The sequence below is a fragment of the Macrobrachium rosenbergii genome, chromosome 50, assembly GCF_040412425.1.
Source record: "Macrobrachium rosenbergii isolate ZJJX-2024 chromosome 50, ASM4041242v1, whole genome shotgun sequence".
In the NCBI taxonomy this organism is placed as follows: domain Eukaryota; kingdom Metazoa; phylum Arthropoda; class Malacostraca; order Decapoda; family Palaemonidae; genus Macrobrachium; species Macrobrachium rosenbergii.
The window spans coordinates 24,408,894-24,429,251 of record NC_089790.1 but is presented as its reverse complement, the minus strand read 5'-3'; the positions used below and the strand labels follow the sequence as shown (position 1 = coordinate 24,429,251).

Sequence of the window (20,358 nt, the reverse complement as noted above, 5' to 3'; positions counted from 1 at the left end):
CATTGCCATTGTCCATATATCAACCTTGGACTATACTAACGACGATTCTCTCCTGAAAAATGAAAATTCCACGGAAGATGAACTCGGTATTTCAGTTACCAGCGTACGTTAGCTACTCTCTAATTGTTAGTGTTTCTGTATTGTAAAAAAAAAAACCAGTTTGCATCTATTTTCCTCTCCAAGGAATGACGAACATCTGCGAGTTATTGGAAGAATGTAGTAACCCTGCAAAAGAAATTATTACGTGCTTAAAAGTGGGTCTTTACCTACCTATAATAAAGATTTCTAATACTTTGCGTAAATTCCTGACAAAGTTTTCAAAAAGTGTACGAAAAATAGGTAAAGTAGTGATCGACACGAGGCGCTCATTACTCCGACGTAAAGAACAAAGGATTTCTCTGTAAGTACTCGGGCTGAGACTTTTCATAACCTCTTTTTTTTTACGTTACCCTGTAGTTTTAAAAAGTTATCGTCTACGTCACAAGATTCGTTGTTAGTTATGTATATAATGTGTTAGTAACGTATTAAGGAAAATAAAATATATCTGAAATCTGAATTATTCATTATTTTCATCATACGTTTCAACTTTTATGTTTATCTTAGTAGTTTTTCGAATCAGAGTGATTATAGCCATTATTTTTAAACTCGTATTAATCTGAATGTTACGAAATTTTCGATAACGAGTTTCGTCTAAACATGGACCAGATGATCAGTCTTTTAATATTGACAGCGTAATTATAACTCGGGAAGTCTTATCCATTATACACTGTAATAGTTTTAATGATACACGTTGACGTGGCAGTAATTGAGCACCCTCTCTCTGCCCCTCCAAAAACATGCAAGAATGTGTATGCATATAATATAATATAAATAATATATATATATATATATATATATATATATATATATATATATATATATATATATATATATATATACTGTATATTTATATATATATATATATAATATATAATATATATGTACAGTATATATATAATAACATGTATATATATATACATATATATATATATATAGATCGGTAGATAGATAGATAATAAATTGCCTTCTTGGACCTTTAATTACCAATAAACAACCTGGTGGGTGGTTTAATGCTGGTAGTTTAAAGGTGAATCATCATTTCTTGTAAGGAGGAAAATGATACCAGATACGCCCAGCAGTTTTCCCGGCTTAATATTAACGAAAATTGCCGCTTGCTTTCATAACGTCTTTTAAAAAATATCATTTTGCTCTTCAACATTATCCACAGAGATAGTCCCGTCATGAAGTGCGTTACGTACCTTCCCGAAGCTCTTACGATATATATGTATATATTGTATATATATATATATATAATATATATATATATATATATATATATATATATATATATATATATATATATGTATATATATATTTATTTATTTATATATATACAGTATGTATATATAATATATGTGTGTGTTTATATGCATGTATATATTTATATTTATAAGTATACATTTATATATGTACATAATAATATATCTATATCTCCCATTGATGGGGAAGGATAAAGGCAAGTCTAACGCTGAGTATTATTAACGTTGCCTCTACTGAAAATAACCTACTTATGTCCCCTACCTGTGTTTAATTTGAGTTAAGTCTTGGTTAGTTCAGATTGTCCCCGTTCTGCTTACACTTCTCTCGAGGCGGGGAGAGAAGGGCTATAATATGATTGCACTGTGCAATATATTTAGAAACAATTGCTCTTTGCGTGTCCTCTTTCTCTTCCAGTTATGTCTGTCACCAGATGGTTCATTATTATTGTACGCCAGATTGCTCTCTTTTCCTCAGCCTTCCTCCGAAATTCATTGCTTTGCATCAGATATCACCATTACATCTCTGTCCTATCTAATTACATTCCATTAGCATTAAAAGTTGTTGTCTCCTCAGTTTCGATTAATAAGCATGCCACCATACAAAAGATACTCTTTAAGGATTACTGGTCTCATTTTTAACATGAAGGTTACTAACGACATACATTCCATACTCGAAGTATACAACGCAACTCTTCGAGCTAACGGTAGCAACATGCGTCCAATATGTAACCTACTTTCGATAAGGATTATTGCGGTTCATTCCGTTTCCAATTTCGCGGAAGCATACAGACAACTCTGATATTGACGTCTTGCCAATAAAATGAACATGAGATGATCTTCCCTGAAGCTAGTCGTCAGAAGCACGAGTGTTGCAAAGAAAATCTAAGGTGAGTGGGGAGAAAATGTAGAGGTGTATTGATACCAAGGTATCGGTATTGAAAGAATCCGGTTTTACGGCGATGGTAATAGTGCAGAATAATAAGTATACCTTAGTTTAACCAGACCACTGAGCTGATTAACAGCTCTCCTAGGGCTGGCCCGAAGGATTAGATTTGTTTTACGTGGCCAAGAACCAATTGGTTACCTAGTAACGGGACCTACAGCTTATTGTGGAATCCGAACAACATTATAACGAGAAATGAATTTCTATCACCAGAAATAAATTCCTCTAATTCTTCCGAACGCGGGCCCAGCAGAGTGCTAGCTGAGAACGATACCCACCCGTACAATGAGGAACTACTGTGCAAAATAATAGTACACTGATTAGTGTGCTAATGGAAAGAACCCTTCAAGACTTTCAAGTTCAGCGAAAAGGAGTGGAAAGAAGAAAGGCTGTAAAGCGATAGCACAAAGATAGATGCTGGTCTGAAGGACCTCATGAAAGACCATTATTGATCATGAAACAAAAAATTGAATTGTGATTATGGGTAGAATAAAAGTACGGATTTCACTGGCATCAACTGCAAACGCGAGTCCTGAAGGTTAATGCTTTTATGAACCGTAATTGAAACTTTCCTAAAATAAATCGCCGATTATATGTTACATTTCAGGGGAGAACTTCTGCGATAAGCAAGTAGTATACTAATAGTCATTTGGCCAAATGCATTCAAAAGTGATATCTCATCCAATCAGTCGCTAATATACATTTTTTTTTTTTACAAAAGATACTCCCATAAACATTGTGGTGTATATTTAGGCTCTTTCCCATGATTTTGAATTTTATTTCAACATGGTAGTCGAGCGGTCAAAGTCGGGTGTTTATCGGTGTTTCCAAACCAAAGGCCCAGGTTCGAATTCTGACGAGGCAGAACTTTTATAAATATTGTTCTCTTTGTGTGTACGTTATTCCCAAGGTATAGTGACTTCGGTGTTAAATGGTATTAGAATCTTAGCATTTGTGAAGGTAGAGAAGTCGCGCTTTGTATAAAATAACAATACATGATTTTTCTCTGGAACCACCTTGTGCAGTTGTTAACGAATTAATGTTAGAAGAAGAAATATGCTATATGATCTGCAGCAATTTGAATTATACAAGTAGTTGCAACCTTTCTTGTGAGCTACAGAAACTCGAGGTTCACAAAAAACATTCAAGTTTAATTACGATCCACTGAAAAGAAGACACTGTTCTGTGAGCAATAGAAGAGCAGTGAATTGGATTTCGCTTTTGTTCTTGAATTGAGTCGTCATTGCTTTCCAGTATGTTTAATATGCTTTCTCTTCCATTTCCAGCTGGCCTTGGGAAACCCGAATGGCAGGCTGGAGGTACCAACCAGGGCTTCACCGGCAAAACATGGTCAGAACCGCCTTCACGACGATCTTCCCAAGCCTTCACCAATGTGAGTTGGCCTAATCTAGAACTTATAATGTTAGTCTGTATTTAGCGTTTGATGGATTTTTTGTTGCCCTCCACTGCGTGGTTGTTTATGCAGTAAGTCCCATCTCTTACGTACGTACTTTGCGATTAGATTTCTATGGTTTTTTTTTTTTTTTTTTTGATGCGTCATGTGGCGTTAGCATATCATCCTAAATCCTCCTTTAAGAAACATCTATATAAGTCGTTTAAACATTTTATGTTAGGTTTAATTTCACTTACCATTTGCACCCAGCCCTTTGTTGTTTTTTTAAAAAACGCTTGAGGCATCTAGCAGCGTCACGATACATCATGATTGTGAATAATAAAACAAAGCTTATTACGAACAAAACACTTGTTTATATGATTTGCTGGAAATTGGTTAGGTCCGAAGACAAAGTCGCTAACCTAAGCGAACATTAGCAATATTGGGACTTTAGGATTCGTGGTCTAATCTAAGACTGTATTTAAAGGTTTGATGTAGATCACTGTACATACCAGACTAAATTTCTTTTATTCTTTGTGAAGTGGACCATTTTTAATATCATTGTGTACTCACTTCATAATATGGCAAAGATCTTTTCAACTCGAATCAGGTCTTTACAGTAACACCTGCCTTGCATGCCTGAGCATAGTACAGTTACCTTAATAAATTTTTATGAATGGTTTGTTGTGTGATGAGGGAATTCTCATTTTACAATACGGGTTACTTGTATTTACAAGGGAACTGTAACTAATAACTAGATTATGCAATATGCAAATGCGGACTCGTGGGCACGTATAGAGGTATAGAAACAAAACCATATATAAAGGTTACTTTACTGACTCCATAATGTGTGCGTTAAGAGAGAGAGAGTTACTATTTTTGTGAGGAAAGGGGTCTTGGGGCCGCTCTCCCTCTACATCATAAAAAGAAATCTTGTTGCAATTTAGCACTTTTGCCAAGAGCGCATTACCGTCCCTGTACTTTGACAGCCTTCAGTGTAATGAAGTGTCATCAGTTCCCGGGTGTATTGCAAGGCAATTGCAGGAAACGCTTGTATACCTCATATTTTGCGTTTTTATTCCCGTTCAGAATTGGAATATTTATTAAAACCAGGTTTATTTCACTGGATTCTGCTTTCATTATAAATATACATATATATATATATATATATATATATATATATATATATATATATATATATATATATATATATATATATGTATATGTATATATTTTATATGTGTGTTTACATATAGATAGATGTAACCATCCATCCGTGTGTTTCCAGTGACGCTCTAATATTACTCTATAAAAAAAATTTGTAATTAGTATTTGTAAAAAAATTTCGATGAAGATTTTTATGCAGTTTCTTTGTTTCATCTATTGTTTCTGTATGAAGTTGACCTCTATGCCGTATATTATAAGTATATAAGTATCTTACCCAATACTCCAACATGCAGTGAAATTTGGAAATAATCGTTTTCCGTTGATCGACGACCGTGAAAGATTTCTGTTCTTAATGGCCGCCTTCCGCCTTGCAAGTAACCAATTATGCAACAATTACTTAAGAAAATGGACGCGCCTTTCATCCTATTTGTTCTGATTAGTTTGGTTACAGCCTTCCCTTCGGTCCGTATGACCTTATTATCTTACTTGGTAAGTTTATTTTTCCTTCTATTTCTTCTTTCATGCTCTGAGTTTCTCAATTTTCATTTTCATCTCCTATATCTCGTGTTTGTTCGTTGCCTCTCGAATAAATTTCGTTTAAGAGTTAAGTAACTTGCGATGCAATCTTGAATTATATGCCCTTTGATCCCCTCATTCTTACCTTAATTATATTCTGATCGATGATGACTAATTGTTTACTACATTAACGTCATTTTGAGAAGGAAGTTCTCGCTTTACCTAATAAAGGGGAGATGTAATCTCATGAATGTCAAAGAACTCTCTCTCTCTCTCTCTCTCTCTCTCTCTCTCTCTCTCTCTCTCTCTCTCTCTCTCTCTCTCTCTCTCTTAGAAAATTTAGTTGGCACTTCTTTTCATATTTTAGTAATGAAATTTTCTGAGGCAAATTCAATTAAAAGCGAAAAAGCACTGTTCTTTGAACTTTTTTCCTCTTGAGAAAACTGAAGTTCGCTGGTCCATCACGATCTATCTAGGTCTTAATTAGAGTAAATTGAAAATGAAGAAAACAATCTCTTTTAAGTTTGCATGTACACGTATAGTGCACGGTACATTTTTTATTAAAAATGAAGACTGTATAGCTCCCATTGAATATGATAGCTAGTCAGTTAACTGTATGGTGAGGTTAATCATTCTTAACAATGCCTAATGATTTAATAGCCATAGTACTGTCCCCTCGTCCATAAATATGGTCTCAGGTATCTTATCTTATCTTATCTTAGAAATGTATAAAAACCAGACAGCGGGAACATTTCAGCTTGCTAAAAGCTGTTGGCTACGCAAGTCAGTTAGCCAAGAGGGCCAATTAGAAAAAAGATGATAAAGTTAGGAAATATTTGCGGTCGGCTGAGAGAAGTTAAGTGCAGTCAAATTCAAAAGTCCTTCGGCGCTCACTCGCGTAACTGCAACTAGCGCAGTTTCTACGTACTGAAAGTAATAACTAATGAGCGTCTGGCTGCAACTAAATGTTAGATATGAAAAACAAAATTAGGTTATGGAAGATCCATCTTATCATTTTTTCTAACATGAATCAACAGATTAGACCAGTTTTAATTGATTTGTTTGTTTGACTTTATTGTTTACCACTGAATACATTAAATTCTTTTTCATCGTAGCGTAGGCCTGATAGTGTCACTTTGTTGATGATTTAATGCATTTCCGTTGACATGCCTTGTTAAGTGCAACTGGATTCACTAATAACAGTAAACATTGCTGAAGGCATATTGGACACTAAACTCCCGTTATTTCTGAATCTGGAGCGGATTCAGTAAATTTTTACAAGTTCTTGTTTAAACAGTTTTTGAAAACCCATCTGAAAGATTTTGCGAATCTGAGTCAACGCGTATTCAGTAACTACATTCTAATGACAATTCTGAAAGCTGTTGAGACTAATGTTAGAAATTCACACGATTCTTAATCACTTGTTCTGAATGAGGCAAAGATGTACAGGTAAAATTGCGTCAGTGGACAGAATTATCGCGCACTAAATTTTCTTATTTCATTATCCATTACTCTTAGCTACAGGTAAAAATAGAAGTACTTCGTGTAATATGCATTCATACCCATCGAGCCGCGTAATGAAAAAAGAAACACTGCCCCAAAACCATTATTTACGCCTTCATTTACTTTTTACGGAAGTCTGATTCCAGTGTTTCTATCTCTTTCACGCATTTGCGTATTATCTCTCCCCCCCCCGTTTATCTCTCTCTTATATACCTATAAACTTTATTTCGTTAAAGTTGTTCATAATCAGCCTTCGAGATTAGCCTATATTTTTCTCTGGCCGTACAGTGTCTAATTAAAACTTCACTTCTCATCCGGTCCGTTTGTAATCCGTCCACTTTTATTTGCTCATTACACCAGCATGAGATTTTGTTGTCTGCTTAGTTGTTTTTTCTTTCATTCTTTCCGTTAGTCAGGCAGCACTTGTAATCTACTTTGCACATTTTGCCAACTTCTTTTTCATGTTTCCACTCATTTACATCCTAATGGATAAAATAAAGTTTCCAGTGTAATCCTAACCAGCCGGCATAATATTATCATCGTGTTCGTTCTGCAACTACATGATTTTTGTTGTATCCAGTTTCGCAGTTCATGTAAGCTCTCAGAATGCATCAGAGCTGGAGGCTTGGTTCACTCATCCACATACTCCAAGTAAAACCCTGTAGGTAGTGGAACTTGTGGATAGGATTAATTTGTTGAATTCCAAATTAGAGGCATGTATGTGTGTGGTACAAATGTTTCAAGTGTTCGAGGTAGCTGCTGGGCAAATAATACTAACACAATTTCCTTGACATTTTTTTCACTGAGATCTCTATTTCTGTACAGCAAAATATGATATCGCTCCATTTCCTCGACGATTCAGTTGGCTAAATGGGATCGGGTCCAAATGCAGCAAATGCATGAAAAGTGCCATTAACTGCTTGCTAAAATTATTTAAATTGGCTCACTGGACCTTTGCCTGCGAATAATTCATTGTTGCCATTTGCTTTGAAATCATCACTCTGATTAGTGCATCTGTTTTTTTTGCACCAGCCTCGTACATCTTTCTTCTGTAGACATTCATATGTCAGTCTCTTATTCCTCTTCCTTATCAAGGCAGTTTGGAAGCATTGAGAAGTGGCTTATGAGCAAAATTATTTTGGCCATTGGTATCCCAGCTGGTTTCTCCTGAATTTCGTAGAGTGGTGGCTTTGGCTTTGAGTTCAAGCCCCGTTGATGGTGCAATAGATTTCACTGTCTTTGTGGGGTAGGAATTGGTGTTTTGGGATGCCCATCGCCGACCACCGCCTGGGTCTCCTTGATCCTAACTTAAATGCAGAGAGGACTTATGCAATGATCACATGTGCAGCCTTTAAAATGAGAAGCCATCAAAGTGGGAGTTCGGGTTGGTGTTGTAACCGTGTTTTTATTGAGAAGCTCTGGTATACTGACGATGTCAGACATGGGCCAGTTGGCTTGTGTGGTTCACCACCAGAACACTTTCTGCATCACCTGCCAAGTGACTTATAAGTTTATCAGACAGGTGCTCATATGAGTCAGAAATGTTTTTGTCTTTGATAGACTGGCGGCGCTTTATATGTTCACTTGTCACACATTGTTTCCTATAGAGAGTCCTGGAAGTATTGATGAAAAACAATCCTATATTTATCATAGAAGTTAGAAATTCCTGTCACATTGTAAACAAAAGCCTTGGCATACCAGTTTGCATTTGTCGTGTTAAGGAAATTCAACATCATGTTAATTATTCACATTGCGTCAAAGATCAGAACCGACAGAACTTAAGCTCTCTGGCTCTTCTGCAGTTGTGTTCTCTGATAAAGGATTAGTCTCAACTGAAGATACAATTTGTGCTTTGTCAGAGAGCATACTCATTGACCCTTCTGGATGGAAATGAGGTAGAGCAACGGTGTATTCAAATTCTCTTGACGTCATCATTTACAGAAAAGTCTGGTTTTACTCTTTGCTACCACTTGTAAGCAAGTTCTCCAACGCTTGCTTACCATCAGAAAATTTCGTATCTTCTACATTTAAAAGAACAACTCTATTGCATATTTCAGCCCAGTTTTTGCGAAATGATTTGATGACCTCTAATGATACTTCACTTGTAACCGAAAGTCTACACCCTTTCTCCTTAGGGATGATGTATTTATTCTCCTTTCTGAGTTTATTGTACGTGACAGGCAACCACTTCTACACAAGTTTTCTGTATGTAAGAGAAACATATTTTAAAACTGCGGGTATAATGTTGTGTAGGTCTGCACTGGATCATTTTTTGCTAATAATTTCTTGTACACTAAAAAGAATTAGCTCACAAACAATCAGTAGGACCAGCGTTAAACGATGAACATAATTATGAGAATGATGACATCTAGAATTCTCGAAAAGGAATACACACCTTCAATACAGTTAAGTGGGCAGGGTATACATTAATGTACACACACACACACACACACACACATATATATATATATATATATATATATATATATATATATGTATATATATATATGTATATATACGTAATATATATATATATATATATATATATATATATATATATATATATATATATATATATATATATATATATATATATATATATACTAAGATTAAGACTGAAACAAAAACAAGACATAATTTCACGTTCGCCGTTATCGATTTTGATGCGATTTCAGTGCAAAACCTTCAGAGCATCGGCATATGAGAAAAAAACTAAGTACAAAAGTGCCAACAAGTTCAGTTTAGTTAATTGATGTGTGAACTTCAAATTATAATTGAAATACTAGAACTAAAAAATCTCGCAAAGAAGGTTCAGAACATACGCTATCTAACTACATTTATTAGTGGATACTTGGGAGCGTTGAATATAAATATTAGTTTGCTTGACTGACTGGAATACCTATGACACTGTGGTTCTGGGTCAGATGATTACAGCATAATCTGTTTTCACGAAATGTTTGCATACACCAGGGAGATGTCCCTCCACAGTATGGGGTCTAAGCTACCTTCCTTTCCGAATATTCTTTTAAGCCTGTGACTAATTGATATTTTTATCATTTAATTATTCTTATTTCTTATTAATATATACATAGTAAATCTCACTATGGTATTTCTCTTTTCATTCTTCCTTCATTTTTGCGGAAGCTATGGCCCTTTTGGGTCGTTCTACAGGAATGTATGCAGTATTGTTGTTATTGCTGAATGCTGTCTCTTTCGAAGCATTAATGTTTTTAAAGTTGTTCTGTGAGCAGTCTAGGCATTTCCTTCCCTGGATAAATGTGTGTTGAGAGAGAGAGAGAGAGAGAGAGAGAGAGAGAGAGAGAGAGAGAGAGAGAGAGAGAGAGAGAGAGCATTCGAAAAACAATGTATGCGCGCGTGAGAGAGAGAGAGACAAAAGGGGTGCCTCTGTGTGTATATATAGCCACGTTATCTGTCAACAAGGCAAACACGGAAAACTCAAGTAAGCATGTTCCTTCGCGGGGGGAGTGGGCGTGGGTTGTTGGCGTGTATGTGCATGAGTACATGTTCACAGATAGATGTGCACATTGCAATACTGTTTTCAGCAACAAAGAGAAAAATACATAAAAAAGCCGTATGTCGTTATTAATTGATTAAATATCCTACACTGGCTGGATAGCTGTTGGTTTACAGACCGAGCAATACACGACTTGCCAAAGATCAGTTTCTCAAAAAAAAAAAAAAAAAAAATTGCTATTTCTAAAATATTTTAGTATCGCCTCTTCAAGTGTATATATAAATAAATAAATAAATAATATATATATATATATATATATATATATATATATATATATATATATATATATATATATATATATATATATGAACGTATGTATATGCATAATTCTTGTAGATAGGGAAATATTTCTCTTCCGTTCGTTTACCAATTTCATCCTCTCTTGTTTCATATATTTTTCGCCTTTCCACCGAGTCCAGTTTTACAATGTGCACATCTGCATGTGAACATGTGCCACAAGCAAAGCTGTTTGTCTACCAGGAATATGTGAGTGCAAAGATATAAAATTGAAGATCACAAGTGCGTACCATCAAAATCTCATGCATATGAAGAATTTTGAATGACGTAGTACTAAGGTCATAAAAGGCTTTTAATGACTATAACATTAATTGTGAGAACATGTAAATCATATGCTCTGTAGCTGGTCATTTTATGGATTGCGTTGTTTTTTTCCGCTATGACTAATGAGAAGGGAAGCTGCCTTCTCTTGTCCAGGATAGAAATAGTGGAGAAAGAAAATTTATACAGAGAAATATGCAACGTGCTACTAATCAAGTTTGTCGCGACAATAATTAAATTTCTCTTGATTAAAGACCTAATCGTGAACTCAAGTAAACAAGTTTTGTTTCTCATTTTGTCAGCTATAAACCTTAAAACATTCTATTGACATGAAGCTATGAATCTACACTATCCTTAAAGTTGAGAAAAAAAAGTCATTATCTGTATGAAATATTAGAAATGATAATCCTTGATAATTTGTGTTGTAAGTTTGAAACCTAATGAGCATAAATGAATCACTAAAAAAAGATAATATTTTTAGTAAAAACGTGTATCTGTATTTCACACAGATCTTTCATGTGTTCGAAAATGTCGGTTTCCAGCATTCAGTTTTGCCCTTTACCAAATAAATTTCACTGCTGAAGTCTTTATTTTCAATAGTATTTATTTCATGTTAAAGTGGCTTACCACATTCCTGTAATAATGAAAGCAATCAACATATCTCTGAAGACAAAGCTGATTATTCAAGTTCTTCATTAAATGTAGCAAACATGCAACAGGTGCTGAACCGTTTTCTATAATGACTGATTGTGAAATCATAGAAAGCGAACTTCATAGAAAACGAAAATTAAAAATTTGGGGTAACTAGCTACGTAGCCGTGTAGGGGAAGAATCGAATTTAATCGGAATAGTTACGCTGTTTCTCACTTCCTGTTAGATTTATGCTATGCACTATGATGACTACGATATGCAACCAAGAAAACTTTCATTTTCTCTCTCAGTTTGATACTGAAATAATCCAGTGGGTCGAATGTTAATTTTGATTACCATTCAAGATACATTAGTTTTGAAATTTCGTAGCACAAATAAAAAAATGTCATTTTAAAATTTGGAGAGAGAGAGAGAGAGAGAGAGAGAGAGAGAGAGAAGGTTAAATACTAGCATTTGACTATTTTGCTTCTGATACAGGCAGTAAGTAGTTCCCAAAACCTATTTTTGGTTCAAGCCACTAAAACGTATAAGGATTTTCTTCCAGCTACCCCAAGTCAGAAAATACAAAGGATATACATTTAAATGTGAACAGTTATTTTAGTTATTCTAAGAAAAATAAATTCTAAGAATGCACTTCGAATTCACATAAAGTTGTATATTTGTTTCATTTTTGAGCAATCGCAATTACAGTTGAGATGGATAAGCCAGACGTTCACTGCGTAATTTCTCAATACTTAAAAGCGGACTGGGCACAGACACCCTCATTTCCTGTTCCACGTTGCTTTCCGCGTGTCCGTAAGATCTAGTTTTCCAGCACTGAATTTAAGATTGAAATACTGTAGACACATGAAAATGGTATATCCTGAGGCGCTGCGTAAGCTGCCCGAACCATGGATGCAGTTGCTATGGAAACAGAAGATCTGAACCTTTGCAACTAACAAGGAAACCCAAACGGTATTAAACAACGGTCATCTGTTCTAGCAACTGAGGGTCTCACTACGCCCACTTTCTCAGTGTCTGCCTTCACATAGGAACCAGTGCTGCTACAAAATTATGTGCTGCCCTGGTACATTTCCTCTAGGAAGGTGCCTGTCATGGCTGATTTATATATAAAGCCTTTTAACAAATCGCCATGAAGGAAGAACAATGTGGCACTCATCCCTGAATCTCTAGAGACTGAAGGCTTATTGTTTCGAGATCGTCTTCCTTGGTGCAGCCAGTTCCCAGTTCCTCCTCCATTAGGTAATGAGATACTAACTCAAAAGAATCATGACCTTATACTGCTTCTGCTTCGATCATTTCCACAAGACGTACCAGACAAAAGAGGCACTCGTCCTATGGATCAGTAAAATACTGAGGAAAGCCAGCATGCCCCAGGGAAAGTAGTCAAGCAACATCTGCTTGTTCAGTAACAGGAAATGGAAGGAGAACAGGTTTCCCTGTATTCGTGGATGCTTCCAGACATCATCACAGTCCTTGCTTACTAGGTCAGATACAGCAGACTGTCATGATTACTCACTAGTTGGTCTTAAGTGGCATTTCAGGTGGCACCCACAGTGCCCCATATAGAATTTTTAGGCCTAGCAGTGAGAGCGACCACCTCCCCTCACCTCAAGGAAGTGTTAGGTAATTGCAGTAAAGGGTCATCATTTGGGAGTCTTAAGTAGCACCCCACTGGGTCTGCTCCCACGAAAGTAAGTGATATTCATTATTAGTCCAACTAAGAGAGTAGGTCACCTGCTAGAAGAGCAGTAGATAGTACTCAAGGACGTCCAGGTAGAAGGATTAATTAGTAAATGAGGATCTAAGACAAGGTATTTGATATTGATGGTAAAAGGGATGGTTTTGTGTAAACGATTATAAGGTCATGCGTGTCGGAATCCAGAAAGACTTGTGTGGTGAATGTCGATTTGTGTGTATGATAATGGTTGGAGAATGGAACTATTTGAATTATACTACTTGTGTTTGAGATTAGATGTTACGGATGATACAAGTTTTAGCAAAATGGTGAATAGTTGAAAATGTGGAACAAGAAAGGTATAAGAACAGTTTTCTATGTAGTATATGCAAATAAGGATAAAAATTAAGAGAATGATGAACTACTACGGGGACAGGACAGTATGTAAAGGGTAGGTTTTTTGAACAGTGTTAGGACGAAAGGACTTTACACTGCAAGGCTCAACAGTGCTTGCACGATAGAGTGAACGGCCATTTGTGTTAATATCGAAAGGGCATGTGTCATTTTGTGTGTGTGCGTATGTGTGTATATGCTTAAAAGCGATATTGTAATGATAAATTAAAAAATGATTCGTTAACGGCTGCCTCGACACTTTCCGTATAGCAGTTGCAATAAAAAAAAATACCACTGGATAATAACAGGAAATTTTTCAATTGTGAACAAATTAGTCTCGAGAACTCATTTCCAGTTTCTTTCTTAAACATGACGCGCTAATACTTGAGGGCATGTCTGAGCCACCACTAAAACACTAAATCAATGGCCAATCTCGGAAAATATTTCAGGAATTTCTCGGGGCTCTTCCATGTTAGTATGTTTGACTGACAATTTTAGATAATTTTTTGCATAAAATAGTTCTTATGAAGTATGTAACAAGAAGACTACACACTGGAGAATCATTGCTTATAATCATAATTAATAGATACTGAAAACAGTAAAAGAGATTACACGAAATGTAAGTTGAATTGAATTTCCTTTTATACAAGATAGATAATGCGTATATCATTTCATGGAAGGGTTTGCACTATCATTACAAAGTCAGTGTGGCCGATGACTACCCCTTGTAATTGAATTCAAGTAATGAAGTATTGATGTGCAGTACTTGACAGCTGTACTTTATTCAGGAAAATCAATTACTGTAATAGTATTAATTTGGATCTTCAGAAAAATGTTTAATGACATTTGGTACCTTTCATCGCTTAGCTTTCAAATAATAATGATAAGGACATATTGACAGTAATGATGGTTGCGAGCATACTCTTGATGCACTCTGTTTATAACTTACACAAGATACAAAATAATACACACACACACACACACACGTGTATATGTATACACATATATATATACAGTATATATATATATATATATATATATATATATATATATATATACACATACACATATATGTGTCTGTTTATAGATACAGTATATATATATATACATATATATATATATATATATATATATATATATATATATATATATATATACACATACACATACTAGTTCTTCTACGGTCACGGTTAAACAACCTTTTCTTAGACCCTCTTTTGTGCAAGAGCAGTCCTCCTACTGCCGTTATTAAACTGCCTTATACCAGACCCTCGTTTGCACAAAAACAATCCTTGTAACATAATAATTAGATAGCTTTGTGTTAGTCCCTCATTTGCACAAAACCAGTCCTGCTACTGCCATTATGGAGCAACCTTGTCTTAGACCTTCATTTGACAAAACCAGTCATTTCACTGTTGTTAAAAACTGGCTGTTATACGCTTGCCCGCACGAAACCAATCTTCCCACCACAAAAGTCTTTTTTTTCCTCCATCATTAAACAGCTGTATATTAGACCATTGTGTGCACCAAGTCAGTCCTCCTAATGTCATTATCAAACTACCTTGTCTCAGACTCCATTTGTATAAAACGTGTACTTTTCTACCACCATTAAACACTATCATTTAGCCTTCATTTATATAAATAGGTAATTTTTTTCACCATTATTAAAAAGCTTCGTCTTAGATGATCGTCTGCACTGACCCAGTCCTTCTAACATTATTAACAACCTTATCTTAGACCCTGGATGTGTAATGCCGGTTTTTCTACTCCTTTTGAAGCCATTATTAAACAATATTCGATTAGACCCTCATTTACACGACATCAATACTTCTCCTGTCACTGTTAAACAGCCTTGTTATAGACCTTCTTTCGCAGAAAACAGTCCTTTTACCGCCATATTAAACAACATTATCTGAACCATTTATTTGCACAGAACCAGTCCTGCTGCTGTTATTAAACAGCCTTGTCTTAGCCCCTCCCCCTCCTCCTGCAGTTATACAGCATCATTGTCTTAGACCCTCTTTTGCAAATAAAAAAAAAAACAGTCCTTTTAATGCAGTTTATATTTTTGTTAAAATCTCTCTTTTCATCAAAGTCCTCCACATTGCAAACAGTAAAGTTTCTCACGACATTGTTTCACAACAACACTAGATCCACGCTTCTTCCATGTTTAGAGCAATGCTGTTCTTCACTTAACATATCTTATGTTCCCTGGATTATTTCACCAGTCCAAACTTCTCCTTACAACTTAGGTAACTCGCGTAATTTCAGACTTCAAATGTAAGCATTCACTTGCTATAACCAAGTTTCATAGTTTCATAACGCCTTTACAATTGTAGTTATGTAGGAATACACACGCGCAAGCCTTGCATGCATACCGACATAACGTTATGTATGCATATTTAATGCCTTCCCTGCCTATTCCTGATAACATTGTGTGACAGGAGGACACTTTCATTTATTAATCGTGTATTATGTTATTATATGATAAGCTAATAAGATAAGACATGCTACTGATATCAGGGTGATACTCCTTGTTCCCTTTTCGTGTTTGCCTGGTTTCTAACTAGGTGTTATCTTATTTCATGAATGTCCAGAAACAGAGAACCGTGTTTTTCTTTGATGAATATCCAGATAGTTCAATTGTGGATTTGTATCGCCGCCATGTAAATGTATTGATGGTTCTCTTATGATATGCGTTTACCGAATTACAGTGTTTTTGAAACAAAGACTTTGAGCGCGCTTTATTTGTCTCGTCACCCCACCTCCCTTAGTGGAACATCTCGTTATCGTGTGTGGTACCGTCTCTTAGTACACTGGTAAATTAGGAATCACATTACTTATGTAAAAATTATATTGAAAGACCAAGTTCCTGTAGGATCCATCAGCTATTAATTTTGAACATACGACCTGGATGCCATACCGCCATATCATGGCCCATTTGATCATCAGTTCATAGTGGAACTTTGAGAAGTTAAACTCAATAATCTAGCATTTTTGGGAGAGCTTTAGAACTTCCAGGGGTCGAAGCCTTTAAACCAATTCAAGTAAAATGTCATTTTAAGCAGTTCTGCGAAAATTGAGTCTTGAAAATTCTTTTAAGCAAGAATGGGGAATTGCTCGTGTAGAGATTGTAAAGAGCGAAGTCTTAGAGGATATGATTATTTAATGTTGTCCCATTTTTTTCATAAAATTCGCATAATAGTTGTCTTTACTTCTCAAGCCTACTAGTAGTATCCTGATGAGAGATATATTTGCACGCAACCCATATAATATAAATTCCTAGTTGAATTCAAAGTAGTATGCAGTCATCAGTTTTTCATAGCTTTTTTAGACTTTTTTTTAAAAGAGACGAGCATAATGGACACCGTGGGTGGTTGAATTGTTGGATGCATTATTGGTAACTCAATTTTGCACGAATATAGAAAGCTTTTACAATTGTTTCCCACGCGAGGTTTGAGTGAATTTTTAAATCTTTCTGCACACAGCTCCTTGTAAACTTCTAGTGATTCCTATACTTGAAATTTTCATTGATTTGTACAGAGTGATGTGTTTTCCAACATTTTAGAAGTTTCTCCGGTGAAAAGTGTTCCTTGAAAAAATAAATTTATCATTCCTATTGAGTATGTCTCGCAGTTCCCTCTGCGTTCGTACTTTTAGTGGAAGTCATATGTAAGTGGGTGATTTGACTTGACAAATATTTGCATTGGCCACCACTTGTTAACAAGCTGTAACCCTCCTCGTTATCGTGACCCCATTCAATAACCATTTATTCCTGTAGTTCTAAATCTTTTAAGTAGCTACTCGGTCAAGCAGTGAAAACCTTGCAACTTAAGCTTAAGCGCCATATGTTGATTTAAGTACCCCACAAAAAGCAAATCGAGAATCTGTCAGTCGTTCCTTGCCTGTAGCTTTGAGTTAAGTAGCAGGAGAGTATGAGTGCTGAAGCCAGTTGGCCCCTGATAAGAGGTGCAGGTCATGTTCTTGAAATGGTTACTGTAGGACATCAGAGACTGAAGTTCGTATCCATATATCTGTAAGGGTGTTTGGCACTTTTCATCTACGTAAATGCCTCAAGGTTCTGACTGATCGTTATATCATACTCTTCCATTTCTCATTGTATCCAAGATAGAATGTTGTTGTTGATTAATTTCCACTTTTTCACATTTTTTAACAGATAACTGTAGACGAAGCTCGTGGTTTGATATTAAGCTTTTCAGCGTTAGTTTCTCTAATTCAGTGTAAGTTATATAGTGATGTATTCCCCCCCTTCTCTCTCTCTCTGTCTCTCTCTCTCTCTCTCTCTCTCTCTTTCTCTTTCTCTCTCTCTCTTATCTATCTATCTATCTATCTATATATATATATATATATATATATATATATATATATATATATATATATATATATATATATATATATATATATATATATATTTTATCTTCGTTTTAACGTGCTTTTTTCCAAATATATATATATATATATATATATATATATATATATATATATATATATATATATATATATATATATATATATTACAAACATCAGGAAAATGGTCAGACACGAAAAGAAAATATGTCCTTCAGGGAGATATATATCAGGTAAGGGTAAGACATCATACGACTGAAATAATACCGAGTAAACACGCTCTTGACCTATATTTTTGCGATTTTCCCTCAGAGTGTAATGGCTGTGCATATTGCCTTGTAATTTTTCTGATGTATTCAAGGACTGTTGATTGTTGTCAGAGACGTGACCCCAGCTTTTCTATTTAGGGAATGGTAACAAGGTCTGATAAGATAAAGAGTTTTTCTGCTTAGATTTCGTGAAGTTATCGTGCTGAGGGTATATTTCTGAATGATGTATAATGCATAGCTTGAATCTAATTATCTGCACCTAAATATGCTTATTATAAGCCGTATTCTTCACTATAAACCGTATTCTTCACATCATTTTAGGTGAAAAGTTTCCGGAAAACAGAGAGAGAGAGAGAGAGAGAGAGAGAGAGAGAGAGAGAGAGAGAGAGAGAGAGAGAGAGAGAGAGAGAGAGAGAGAGAATAAAAGTTTTAGATTGACTGGATTCTTAGAGACAGAAAACAAATGAAATCTTGTAATTTTACACCCTTTTTACTCAACAGCATTAACTGTTACTTGAACTCCTTCGAAGGCCTTAGAATGTCCTGACATACGCCAGAACACCGTTGTCTTTTCTATCGCAGGAAAGGAAGTATTTTGGTGAATGCTATAGAGGACATTATAGAATCACTATCATTTTCTAGTTCATGAGTATATTCTCAGGAGAAGTTATCTGTTCTTAGAAACAAACATCTAATGAATCTCACTGGCTTATGTAGATATAATGGAGTTGTAGGTTACTATTAGTTTAAATTGCAAACTTTATTTTTGAAATGTGTACTGGAAAGAGAATAAAAGAAAGCTCGCTCCTGAGAGTTATACTTTGTCGATATTTAAAAATCCTGCGAGACCAAGTATTAAGCTTTTGTTGTTCGTGCATTTCTTATTTTTATGTAGATTCAATTGTTACTTTTGTACTTGTTATCAGTAATTATCAATAAACCATTTCCAGAGCTACAGATATGGAATAAAAATTTCCTAATAAGCCGCTGGATTTTTATAACTTATGGTCAAGGAGATTCTCTCACATTTCGTCTAATAATGCGTGAGAGTATGTGCAGTCACGGAAATAACATCTGCTAGTGCTCTCCAGAAGTTTCCACTCACCATTAAGTAAATTATTCCTCGGAAATACACAACGATCAATCCTCTCTTATGGTAAGGTTACCAGTCACAAAGCGAATGTTATATAAGAAAGGAAAAATCCATCGAAGTCGAGATTGTACGAAATATTTCGAAACGAACACTACCCGAAACGGACGGAAATAGTCAAAGGATAAAACAATTTTGGTATTAAAGTATTTGTAGTATTTCTTCATTTCCTTGTGTGTTTTGTATTGCCTCTCCTTTGTGTAATCCATGTATATTGCCTTGAGCTGAAATAAAGAATATTATTATTATTATTATTATTATTATTATTATTATTATTATTATATTATTATTATTATTATTATTATTATTATTATTATTATTATTATTATTATTATAAAAATAATGATGAATTCTTAACCCAAAGTATTTTCATATGTGCCAGCTAAAAAAAAATGAAATACACATAACAATTCGCTTGAAATATAGATTTTGCTAGTGGTGTCACGCGTGGGCTGGGAAATCCAACTCGGTCGGTCATAGATGAGATGGGTGACAGGTGAATTCACGCCCCTTTATCTCTCACACTCCTTTGTCTTATCAACCGTCGATCGTTAACATGCTTAAAGCGAATGCTCCTGGAAGTTAAGTGAAATGGGAAAGCGAGAAGGGTAACAGAAATATTTCCTATAGATGTACTACTGTTCAACAAAATCAACAGGTCATTGAGGCTGCTTGCGAAAATCTCTTGACAAATGCCGTTGCAATTAAAAGAGAATGTTTACTCTCAGTTAATCATAAAACATTCCTCAGCACATTACCTGAGGCTAATATACATCATCATACTCCTATACAGAAACCACTTCTGGGGGAGGATCACTGTCAAAAAAGGCTGGGATTCTCCTCGAAACCATTGGCAGAAGAATTTTGGAAGAAAGG

General features: G+C 35.3%; 1 protein-coding gene across 2 annotated transcripts in view; it reads left to right on the top strand.

The window, feature by feature from the left end:
- LOC136832763 (uncharacterized) overlaps positions 1-20,358 on the top strand; it is a 689,728-nt gene that overhangs the window by 427,160 nt on the left and 242,210 nt on the right. For both annotated transcript variants that reach the window (XM_067094295.1, XM_067094296.1), the window contains one exon: positions 3,588-3,694. In XM_067094295.1, the coding sequence (XP_066950396.1) occupies positions 3,588-3,694 (107 nt within the window). The remainder of the gene's footprint in view (positions 1-3,587; positions 3,695-20,358) is intronic.